At 40.3% G+C, this 12962-nt stretch overlaps 1 protein-coding gene across 1 annotated transcript in view; it reads right to left on the bottom strand.

Annotated features, from left to right (window-relative positions):
- Positions 1-1395: 1395 nt before the first annotated feature.
- The window catches only part of sppl3 (signal peptide peptidase 3), a 30361-nt gene continuing 18794 nt past the window's right edge, over positions 1396-12962 (bottom strand). The window contains exons 2-11 of the mRNA XM_032540390.1: positions 12704-12781; positions 10959-11050; positions 10708-10827; positions 10395-10473; positions 8800-8912; positions 7574-7680; positions 5865-6028; positions 5444-5622; positions 5133-5242; positions 1396-2538 (exon numbers count right to left, since the gene is read on the bottom strand). Coding sequence (XP_032396281.1) covers positions 2467-2538; positions 5133-5242; positions 5444-5622; positions 5865-6028; positions 7574-7680; positions 8800-8912; positions 10395-10473; positions 10708-10827; positions 10959-11050; positions 12704-12781 — 1114 coding nt within the window. The 3' untranslated portion in view covers positions 1396-2466. The remainder of the gene's footprint in view (positions 2539-5132; positions 5243-5443; positions 5623-5864; positions 6029-7573; positions 7681-8799; positions 8913-10394; positions 10474-10707; positions 10828-10958; positions 11051-12703; positions 12782-12962) is intronic.

Below are 12962 nucleotides of genomic sequence, written 5' to 3'. Positions count from 1 at the left end.
CACACACATATGTATATATATATGTATATAAATCTATATATTTTCTTGCCATGTCCACGTAGAGGTGAAGGGGGCCCGTGGATCCATGATGTCCGAGTTTAGACAACTGAGCGGATGTCGGACATCCGAACCGGACAGCATTCAACTCGTAATAGTCGGCTTTAATCAATCAGTCAGAGCTGATCCATCGCAGTCTTTCTGACCTGCAGTTTGTGTCCCACCCACTGACACTGCTCTTTGTAGGCGAGCTCACAGGTCCATCGCCTCGGTGTCGGCCAGCAGAGACTAAGAACTGCCGTAGCCCTGTCGATGCAGTCTGAGAAATGATACACTGTACATTTAACATGCACGGCCAGATAGCATAAAAAAGTAAAAAAAAAAAAAAGCCTGCTAACTGTCGTCCGTACGTCTCTTCACGGTATCCTGTATACATTAGACATTAACTGACAAGCACCACAAAAAGGTGGAAGGACAATAAAAAAAAACTAAGACTGTCAGAGACCAAACGGTGACAGTAAAAACATCCTATGGGTTAGCTTTAATTTCTAAAATGTCCATTTCTGAAGGGCATAACTGATTTCCTCCCCTCCCTAGGTCCAAACAGACTTTAACTGGTGATGACACACCACACTCCGACACACACTTCCACCGTCCACCCAGAGGACCCTCCATTAGTAATCTAACCACAGTACGTCTTCCCTCATCTCCAGGCTTTCAGTCCAAACTTTCACAATAGTCAGGTCTTCACCGACTGAGGTGAAGTTGAGATGAGATGTGCCGTTGTGCTGTTCCACTGACTTGTCTTTTGTCAAAATGTATAAAAACTGATCTGATATTTTCATGCTTAGACATTTATAGACCTATGAAAGCTGAAATGAAATGCTTTTAGTGTTTCCATGGCCATAAATACGTGTAAATTTAGGATGTGCACAAGAGAAATTCAGTACAAAACCCAGCATGATGTATGATGTGGCTTCATAATGGAAAGTAACATACCCTAAAATTAATTCAACATTCATTTATTTGAAAAAAAAAACAAACAAAAGAAAAAACACTGTTTACATTTCAATCTGTCCGCAGAAAGACTGATAAAAAGAAAATTGACCCCTGTTGTGTTTCCTGTCAATATTTTACAAGTTAGACACAAACTGTTTCCGTTAGACATGTCTTTATGACAGCTTGAGCTAACACGCCCAGCTCAATGGAAACCTGACTATTGTCATCGTATTCATGATCATCAAATTAAAACCAAGTAAAACAACCGTTTTACACACACACGCGCACACACACACACACACACACACACGCACACACGCACACACGCACGCACGCACACACGCACGCACACGCACACACGCACACACACCAGATGTTTTGTTTTTTTCTTTCCAAAGATCCATCAGCTACGTGACTATCACACACGCTAACAGACGTTAGAAAACAACCTCTAAATGATGAAGGCTCATCAGTGGGCTCAGCACAACTGGCAGCCAAACTTCACCATTAGACTGTTGGCTGGTGTCAGTTTCCTACCCTATTCAACATGCTCCCAAACACAAATACAAACTCAAGATACCGCAAATACACATATATACAAATAGAAGCGGCCCCTCAAACGCTGGGGACAGCTTAACAATTTATAATGCATCATTTCTGTATATGCCAAGAATAAAACTTTTCTAAATAAAATACATAGTTATCTGTGAGGGTGGGGAATGGGGACAGCAGATGAACCGAGAGGAGGAGGGTGGGGCTCGCAGGGAGTGTCAGAGGAGGGCAGGAGCGCTGGGATGAAGCCATTGTGGTGGGATAATGGGACAGATGAAGAAAGCAACGGGGAGGGGGTGGGAAGGAGACGGATGGAGGGGGAAGACTCTTCTCCTTTACTGTGCCGCTGCTCCAGAGCACTGTCCTGTGCCACTGCAACACTCCGTCTCTTCTTTGTTTGTTTAAATCGTTCCATAATAATAATAATAATGACCACGACAATGTTAAAAAAATATATATAAACCCCAGCCGTGTCTCACAACCCTAAGTCCACAAAAAGGGGGGAGGCTTGGCCCTCAAGTTCATCTGAGTCAGTGACAAACAGAGATGCAGAGAAAATGAAAGACGCAGAGAAAGAAAGAGAAATGAGACTTACTATAGAGGAGACACAAAGGAAAAGAGAGAGGCAGGGGGCAGAACAAAAACAGCATAGGCAGGATGTGCTATAATGAAGAGGAAATAAACAGAAAAGAGGAAGCGGAGATGAAACTGGGAGGGTGTAGGGACCAAAGATGAGTTGTGTTGGGGCGTTGTGATCCACACACTGGTGTCCTTCTGAGGGTTTTCACAGAAGATTGGCGGAAAGCATGAACAAGTGATGACAACATGGCCTCACTCGGAGTGTGCCCTCTCTCCTTCCCTCTTATAAGGTAAAGGATCCATAGTCCTCCCCACACTGGTTGTTTATCCCAGGGTGCATCATACCTCCAGGAAGCGGGAGCTGCTGGTCTTGGTGTGGAAGGGCTCGGACCACATGCGCCGCAAATCCCCCTGTGGACCCCAGACAACAGTAGATACACAATGTCATGAGTCTTGAATAAAATATTTTCTGATACATCTTCACTGGGCAGGTCAGGCAAGAAAACTAAAAATAGTAAAAAGTTATAATATCAATCATTCGTTCATTCATTTACACTATTGACTTATTCTTCAATTGTACGTGCCCCAGAATTAGAATTTAGCTTCCTAAAACTCTCTGAACTAGTGCAGTGCCCGTTCAAATCAAGCAGCATCTTCGCCAGCTCCACCCTTTTGTCCAGATTTGGTCACTTCTGGCTCCAAAATACAAAGAGTGCGACAGTTAAAATGCTAACTCCTGGCTCCAAAATGGCAGTCCACAAACCATTGGGTGTCATCAACGATGCTACGTCCATTATTTTTACAGTCTATGGTTCAAAACATGCCTTTTCAGAACGGGCCAATTGCTTGGTCTCCGGTATTGCTGCTTTCACAAGAACTGCTCCTCCAAACAACTTCACACTCTTCACACTGCGTTCACTTTGGTACAGAGCAATACACCTGCCATGACATAGTTGTATTCCCAAGAAATGCTAAAGTATACACATCATTTGCTCACATCTAGCCATTTGGGACCAGGCTATTTCCAGAACAAAAGTGTTCATTCTGAAAGTCACACCGCTGATGAATGTTTGAGATTGCTTCATTGTAACATCTCCGGTCTCTCTTCCTTCATCTCTTGGAGAGCGAGCTGTACCCAGCTTGGGGTTCAGTGGTGTAACAGTTAATAGAGGAGCCCTCTCAATAAACTACACAGTGGGTACATAACGCACAACTAATAAATATGTTATGTAGATCTCAAGAACTAACACTCAACACTGCATTCCTTGGGTCCCTAGAAATACACCACAAAGTTGCTCAAAGTGTTACATGAGCAAATCGAAGGACAGAGACAGACAGACAGAGACTCCATTTTAGTTAGTTACTCAGCAAACAATAAGTAATTGAGTATGTTTACATGCACACCAATATTCCGCTATTTTTCAGAATATGACAATATTCCTAATTTGATACAGGTCAAGCATATTCCAGTTGGATATTCCAAATTTATATATATCCTTTTTCTGAATATAGCATTTTCCGATTAAGACGTGAGATATTCCGGTATTATTCAGGTTTCAGAGGCATTCTTTGGACATGTATACAGCGCATTTGGAAAATGCGTCTCTAACAGGGTTTTTACTGCAGTTAACACCCAGTTTACAGCCTTGTGCCTGTTTGCGGCAAATAGTCAGCTCTGTGTATTGCTATGGATGCTGTACACAAACCAACCAACCAACCAACCGTTTGCAAGGCTGCAGATCCAACAAGAAGACACACAGCTGCTTTTGAACATTTTAAAAAGACTTGGATATCAATAGGTTTTTTGATATGCACGCACATCGCTACGCCGTCCTTTTCAAAAAGTCGGTTGAAGGAATGAAAGAGGGATGCTTTCTTCGCACGGCTCAACAAGTGTGTCGCCGCTGCTAAACTTAAAAAATAAAAAAATTGTATGTCGCATGGTTACATGTAAATGGAAACATTAGTGGAATATTCACTTTCATTATCCAGGTAAACAGCTTTTCGGAATATCGTATTTTTCCAAAAGCGGCAAAAAGTTGAATATTATGTGCATGTAAACTAGGGGTGGGAACAATTTGATTCTAAACCGATTATTGATACAACAATTGTTTCAATGTATTTCCATATTTGATTAAAAAAAATGTATAAATACAATTCTGAGTTTGGTAGATTTTGACATATACAGTATTTGTCACACACAAGCTTTAATGAAATGTTTTGTCTCCTGAGACTTTTTAAATTTTGTAGTCAGTCCATGCTTAAGCCTTAAACATGCTTGTGAAAGTCACCTTCTCTCACAGTGATCTTCCATGTCAGAGGCTCAGTCGTGTTTAAAGGTGGAGGATTGGCTTCTTAGAACATGAAACATGAGGTGGTCAGATAATGTGACAAAGTACATGAACAGCCTATATGTGTTTTGCCTAATTTATTTATTTACAGTATGTCTTATTAGATCATGTGTATACAGTATATACAAAAAAAGTTCTCCTTTTGGCCATTTGTGTGTTTTTTTTCTGCACTCTTGCCTAGACTCTGTTGTTGTCCATTATCCCATCCTCTTTCAGTCACTCTGTTTTCTGATTTGTACGTCTGGAGACAGTAACTTTTAAATAAAAACACTTTTTTTTTTTTAAATAATCAATTATTAACTTATCAGAATCAAGCATTGAATCGTTCTAAAGAGAATTATGATTCATCTAAGATTATTTGTCCCACCCCTACTGTAAACATAGTCAGTGATGACTGGTTGTCTAGTAACTCTATCACCTGATCTAAAAATAAAAGGAAGAAAAGGCTAAGTTGTGAGCTGCACTGTTGCTGCACTATGTGTATAGAAACACAATACAAAACATGTTTTTTTGCACTTCCTTCTTACATGGGTTAATTTTTTAATTGTACTGTAGTATCAAAACTGCAGAAAAAGTGGCTAAAAGTGCCACAGCTAAACTTGAATCTCTTGGAAATAAGTGACGGTTGCCGTCCCATCCCATCCCATCCCGTACCTTCAGGTAGGCCATAGTGAGCAGAGGCAGCAGGGTGAAGGGCACCAGGTAGAGCAGAGCGGGCTGAGCAGCACGATGGATCCTGGAGGCTACAGTGGCAGTCAGCAGACCTGAGGACAGAATCACATCATTAGCAATCACATCATTCTTTTATTATTATTATTTTAGGATTATTATTTAAACCCTGAAAGAGAACGGATTTGAACCCTTTTGGAAAATATCAAAAATATTGACTAGCACTAAAACTATCACCAACAAACAATAAAGCCCCGGACCTTTCAGATCCATCTGTCCATCGATTGCTCGCTTACCCACAAAGTATCCGATGAGAGTGCAGTGGAAATAGGAGACGCGCTGCATGCGTCCGGCCAATGGGACTTCCCCATTTGCTTGCTTCTTGTAGTTGTCATAGCGCAGGACGAAGCATAACAGCAGGCCCGGCATCACGATGTCTCCTATTCCCAGCATTGAGAAGTGACTTCCTGTGGAGCTGCACAAATGGGGAAAAAGTACAAATATGTTTCGGATGGCAAAAAACAGAAAAACTAGGAACATGGTCCAAAGCAAGCACACCACCAAGTTGAGAGCAAAGAATTACCAATTGTATTTCATTACTTGTTCCTGTATGCTTAGTAGGTCCTTACCAGATGTCTTACCAGATCTGAACAAAAGGTTTACAGTTAAGCTACCAGTCCCCCACACCCCCCACTGCCGTGCTTCCATCAGTCTTACCTGGGAAAGACCAGTTTGCCAGGTAGGGAGAGACGGGGGACGTCGCGGCCCATCCCCGGCCCCAAGTGGAGCTTCCTGGACAGAACATCTATGGGATTTTCAGCAGGTTGGGTGGCAACTTTGACCATCACATTACTATTAAAGATGTAGGCTGAAAAGAACACCTGGAGGGGGAAAAGGAGGGATTTATGATGTCTTATTACTCATTTTGTCCAACCATCTTTTAAAGTATTTCATTTATAATCGTGTGAAGATGAGCAAGTAAGCCCCCATTTTTTATGAAGCTGTAGCCAGTTGGATATTTGAATAAAATTGATCATCGATCATCAAATGTTCTGCTGCTGCAGGTTGCTGCTGCATCACCTGGATATCCGATTTATATCCAAATAGACTCAATCCCAGATTCAAACATCTCAAAGCAGGTACATGGTAAAGATGAGAGCAATTACAGTAAATGCTTGTTGTGCAGTGTCAGTTATGATGTTAGTATGTATTTGAAATGCATTGTTTTTGGTCTGTTCAAATGTTATATGTAAAAAAAATCTGAGAAGTCAAACTTTTCTTGTAAGGTATTATTTTCTTAACAAGGACAATGTTGCTCATCTTTAATCCTTTAAAAGAAGTACTGGCAGCAATTATTTAAACAAACATTATCTGAATGAATCAGAGCACATTTAAAGCAGCCAGGTGCTCATAGATCCCCCTGAGCTCTACTACCTGCAGATTGAGATCTTAACTGATTTAATTTGTTCAGGGGTTTAATTAGAATTAAGGAAAATTCACACTGCAGTTCATTAAGTCTCAAATAAAACTATGACTTCCCATCTCTGTCACTCACTAACCCATTGATAAACAGTCTCATATTAAAATGATCATTCACAATACTGCTTCCCCTTGACTTTGGGGACACTATAGCTGCTGAGTGGCCATTGCTTTTGAGTTTTTCTGCTCAGTGCTGGCGCTGATTAACCAGAGTCAGAAAAAGACAGATTTCTTTTCTCAGGAGGAAAATTGGGATGCTCACTCGTTAGGCTCGTTCGAGATGAACTGCGCCTCGCCTGCAAAGTGGACGAGAAACGGTTGGCAGCAGCCGGGGGCGGGGACAAAAAGCTGCGGTAAAGCTGGACAGTTTCCAGCCGTTTTCAGCCGCCTTCAGGCTGAACAGGAAGTGACAAACTTTGGTGCGATTCCGATTTAATAAAATATAATCAGACCCACATATCAGCTGGTACATAGTCTCTAGATGTTTTAATTACGACACTCAAAATGTTCTACATGCAATCTGTTGCTGATTTTAAATAACAGACTGTAGATGATCAGAGATCTGAACGGATTTAGTCTCTGACTTAACGTCACTATCAGCCACACAACATGTGTTCTGTACAGAATAAGTCTTTAAATCAGACAAATAGCAGTTAAAATCCTTACAATTCCAAAATAATAAAAAGTTTATATAAAACGTCATTTTTTTTTTGAGTCGATTGTGAACCAATCAGCTGTTAAATCTGCCCATCTGTGCATGAAATCAGAGCGAGCCGGGATCAAGTCGGACACAAATCTCACCGGCACGCAACGGGCGCCGTTTGCCGGTGATCAATTCTACGCAGACCTGGCTCATCTCGAACGAGCCTGTTATGCCTGTATCTCAGGGCAGTGGCTTGTACGCCAGCTGTGATGGGGGTGAAAGTTTGAATGGGAGCATGTCTTACCCAGAACACGTCATAAATGAGCAGTCCTGACAGCAGCAGGCAAGACACCTTCAGGCTGGGAAGTCGCACAAAGGCTATCATGGCGACACACAAGCCCATTGCTAAAGCTGCAGGGAGGAAAAAACAAGACATTTAAAACACAATTACACTTTTCAGCGGAGAGGTGAAACAGCAACATGGGAACTGATTTTAGCGAGTTTATTCAAGAAACATTAATTACTGTGCACAAAGGCCTCATTAATTACTCAGCTTATTCTGATGAAATGTCTGTCCTGATTCACTTTTGGGTGCCTGAGGTTTGACCCGATAAGACACAAGATGGTCATGTCTGAGTTTTCATGCATAGATGAGTCAATAAAAGTATGATAATTATGTGTATTTGCACGTGTATAACATTGCATTTATTCTAACCAGGTGTAATGGTGATAAAAACCCACAGGGGCAATGTAACAGTAGTTTCATATACATAGTATGTCAAACTTGTGTCGAAATCTATCAATTTTGTCAATTTTATAAGTCAGACTTTGATTCATGAGATTGTTTTCCAACAGTTATATCCATGCACTTGTTTTTTTAAAAATGTTATTACATAAAGTGTTACAATTTGTGGCTGCGTTGTCCACATTACTGAATATGTTTCAAATTGCTCCAAGTCAACTGGTTAAAAAAAAAGTCCACACACCCACACCTTTCTCTGCATTGTCAGTGCTTCCCACAGATCTACACTTTGTTTGAGACCAGTTAGCTTAAATGCCAGTTAGGTTTTATATAGCAGCTGACTAACAGAAGTGTTTTCTTCCTGTGTTAGCATGCATCCCACTTCAGTAAGAGACTGAAAATAGTGCTGCTAAAAACTTCCTATTGTATGAGTCATGATGTCAAGTGTCTTCTTTCCCAGGAGTTGATCAAAACTGAATTTTGTCGAGACTCTCGCCTTTGTTGAAGATTGAGATGGCTGAATTTAACCTTACTACTCAGCAGCTTCAAAGTTAACAGCTATGCTAACAGAACTTCTCCTTACACACACTTCAATTCACTGTTTGATAACTGAAAATGTAATTATTATCAATCAAAAACTGCCCTGCAGTTTAGAGAAAGGTTACTAATCTTTCGATCATAGTACAAAACCTGCTGCAGAACTACTTTCTGGGAACCTTGAAAAAAAATAACAAATCCTCGGGTGATTGGAAACACTAGAACAAGAGTCATTACAGAAAGATACACACCATCCATGAGAAGCCAGTGTCCAGTCAGTACCCAGATGAGCACCAACATAACAGAGAGGAAGAAGGACAGGAGCTCAGCCAGAGTGAAACGCCCACAACAACCAAAGGAAATTCTGCAATGAGACAAATAAGACACACACTGTCTAACTCACACAGATCTAAGATGAGAAAACATAAGACCCCGTCCTTGGCTCCAAGTGGAGCTTCCTGTACAGAACATCAATGGGATTTTCCGCATATGAAAATATCACACATGAGGGTAAACATTTACAGGCTGCTTTATTTTAACACTGAGTAGTATTTGCATACTTAACAATGAGCAAAGAACAACTAGAGTGAGCATTGATTTGTATGGGAGTGGAGCGAGTGAAGAGGATAAAACATGAATTCATAAAAACAAGTGATCCAGTAGTTTAGAGATATAAGTCAGTTAGCTAATACTGTCTAAATTGTTACTACAAAGTGCAGATGAAGTGTTGTTCTTCTTGTGGAGTTTTTTTTGGTTACCAAACAGCTTCAGGTGCATTACCACCTCCTTTCAGACTGGTGTGGCTCTGATCCGAATTTGCATGTAGCCTGAGAAAACAGGCCAAGTGTAATCAAAAGTGCCTTAAATTTCATCTGGATTCTTAATAAGACAGACATGAAATGTGAGGGGCCTGAGATGCATGAATAAAAACTATGCAAAATACAGCCTGAACAGCCTTTACTAGTAAACATGTTAACCATGTAGTGTGTAGTTCCTATCGCCCCAATGAGGAATTAGCAATGATAGGAAGTAATGACAACAACATGTTTTAGTATAAAATTAATTTGTATATTTCCTGCACTGGGACGTGTTTTTAATTCATAGCCATAGTGGCAACTCTCAGACAGCTTGAGATGCAATTTAACTAACAAACGGGTGGCGCTGTAAATTCAAACAGGAGAAACAATCTACAGCATCAGAATACCATAAAACGTTACTTAACGGCTGTGGCTGGAAATGGAAAGAGAAGACATTGTGCACATAAAAAACATGCACAGCAACAAAATTTATATTTTTTAACATATAGGCTACCTTTTTACAGAAAATGTTCAGACGTAACACCCAGTGAATCAGATACATTTTCATAGGTGACGGTAATTTAATTACATATTTTTTTCATTTTACAGTTACCTTTACTTGGTAATTAAATTACATAACGCCGTTACATGTTACTCCCCAACACTGCTAAGCATTGAGAAGAAAGGGGTTTGAGGTTGGATTGTAGTGAAACCAGATAGGAGGCTCTGAATCTGTATGTAACTAGAGAGGAGGCGTTGATATTGGTAATTGTGTAGGTGGGTTGTGTTGTTGGTCTTGTGCTTTAGCTGTCAAGACACCTGAGCCCAGAAGCTATTCAAAATCATTTGTATGCAGTGAGTGAAAAAATAAATGTTAAAAGGGCTAATTTGCCACAAATAAAATATATTTCTCAGTAGATTTAAGCCCCTAAGACAGTTTCAGAAGCTGATTTATGAATATGCTGAAGCACAATGCTTTAAAAATATTTGTATAAGACCTACAAACTGACTGTTGATTTAAAGACACGGTATCCACATGATATACTTACTTGTTCTGTGGGGAGCAGGGTCTAGTCAGATATTGGCACATTGGCAGCAGGAGGAATGCAAAAGCAATTGTTGCAAGAACTGAGGAGAAGAACAAAGCACAGCAGTGAATCCAAAAGCCTTACACACTTAGACTGCTTGTTCAGGTCGTTTCCTGTCAGCTTAATTGGACAGCTAATGTCATTACAGTTTCAATAATCAATGTAGATAAGAGGCCTTTCCCACTGTGTAACTACCGAACAGAAACAGGAAAGCCTCATTATAGTTATTCTACTGCTGTGGAGTTTTTGTGTTAAGTTCAAGAGCGGCACTCACCTGCAGTGCAGATAGTGAAGACCACCTGTACCGAGTCAAAGAAGAAGAACATTACTAGCAGAGACACTGAGGCTCCTATGGGCAGGAAGAGGGCCTGTGTGGAGTCTATAGTTTGAATACCTGCAAAACAAAACAAACACCAGTGAGGATTAAAAAAAACAACAACACAAAAAACCATAGCTTATTACTTATACATCAAAGAAAACATGTTGCCTGTATATTTCAAGCCCTGCCATGTATGGAACACTCACTGCTGTTTGTGTTGCTGTTATTGAAAGCCCCCGTTGTCGTGGGGTTACCATCTTTATCCTTCTCCTGGTTCTCACAATCCATGTTTAATGACCTGCGGGGGGGGGGGAGGCTTTAGTTTTCAGAATCTCAAAAGCATGTAAACTGTTGACATTAGCTGTGTATGAGACTTAAAAAGACTTATTCGACGGTAAATAAATTACTGATGACAAGTACTACGACTCCTGAAAAGCAATAATTCTTTTGCATATCTGTCAATAAAAGGTGACTCAATCTTTCTTTGTAGAAGTTTGGGGAAAACTGAAGGAAGATTAGGTGAAATGTTGAATTGATGGCTAGATTTTGCATAGAGTGTGATGTCCATAAACTTAAGATGAACTGTGGCTCTAGACACCGAAACCTGAAGAAGTGTCTTACGTCAACCCACAAAATGTTTTCATTTCCTTGCTGTTTTTCTTTTCTGTACATATCTGACATCCACAGTCCTGAACACAGCCATACAAATAGTTGTATACAAATATGTTGCTTATAAAAATATAATTTACCCTGCACAATCCCATCTTACATTACAAAGTAGAATTGTTAAACATGGCTATTGTTACCTTCCCATCCAAATGTAGTGCACATTTAAAAAAGAACCGGCAAAAGAACCAAGAACCTCTAAATCTCAGCTAAATGTAAAACCTGTTTTTGCTATATCTCAAAGTATTTTTTACCGAATTTGTGGACAAAAAAACTGCTTTCAAACAGACAGATGGAACCACACTGTAAATCTGTGTGTGTGAGTACTCGCTAGTTCTGGTGGTTGATTAACGCAGATATTTGCTGATTGTTCTCATCAGGAGCCGGATTGAGTGGTGCACCGCCATCAGTCCATAGGACCAAATGTCTTTGATTGCTCCACATTTTAATTGTGAGATTTTGTGAGTAAATTCTGAATCTGCCACATCTTTCAGGTAAATGTGGTAGTACAATGTTTTCTCTGAAGTAGGAGTACACAGTAAGTCAGTAGTAGGCTATACATTGTGGTTGCTTAGTGCTTTGGGGTCCTTCTGTAAGTAATTTTAAGGTACAATGGTTCTGGAGAAAGCTTCAAGCAGCACAGCAATATGCCCATTCCAAAAACAGGCATATTTTAAACAGGCACTGTACTAGTCAAATAAATAACAGACGGATGAGCAAAACATACCTGCCCCTCAAGCCATTTACTTAATTAGAATCTCTAAAACAAATGTGTTTTGGTCAATATTCTAACTCAACTAAAGCAATCAAACACCATTATGTGCAGGACTGTTGCTCACCACCAACATCACATTTCGCCTGTTGTTCACCTGGTACACATGGACTGTGAAAGTGTCCGACTGTACTGCAAAGTGTTTTTCACCTACTTCATTAACCAGAACTTTTAACTAGACTAAACCATTGAGAATAGGTCCATACATCAACTGCATGGTAAATACACATATTCACCATTATTATTAATAATATATCTTTTATTAGTCCCAAAAGGGGAAATTACAATTTACACGCTGTTATTACACACAGGCCATACTTGGTACCTATACATGCACTAATGGAGAGATATCAGAGTGGGGGGGCCGCCCATGGAAAGGCGCCCCGAGCAGTTTGACTGGTATTTAAGAAATTATACTTTAAGCTATAGGTCCTTGCTCATGTGGCAGAGAAAGATGTGCTCTGTAAGTCATTGTCCCCTTGACAGCTGAAGTAATTGTTTAGTGAGACTCACCTGAAGCTGCCATAAACGATGAGAAGGATGGAGATGAGGAAGGTGGACACCTGGCTGGAGTCAACTAGGGAATAAGCCCTGAAGAGGAGAGAGAAAGACAGGAATACAAACATGAGCCTTGGAGCACTAACGTCTATGTAATTAAACTAGAAAAATACTTATTTTGCATCACCTTTAGCCTAAGACTGAGGACAAAAATGGTTTTGCTGCTAAAACTTTCTTCATACTGACATTACATGAATTAACTGTAACAACTTGT

The sequence above is a fragment of the Etheostoma spectabile genome, chromosome 16, assembly GCF_008692095.1.
Source record: "Etheostoma spectabile isolate EspeVRDwgs_2016 chromosome 16, UIUC_Espe_1.0, whole genome shotgun sequence".
Taxonomy (NCBI): domain Eukaryota; kingdom Metazoa; phylum Chordata; class Actinopteri; order Perciformes; family Percidae; genus Etheostoma; species Etheostoma spectabile.
The sequence above is the reverse complement of the archived record's forward strand: the minus strand, read 5'-3'. Positions and strand labels throughout refer to the sequence as shown.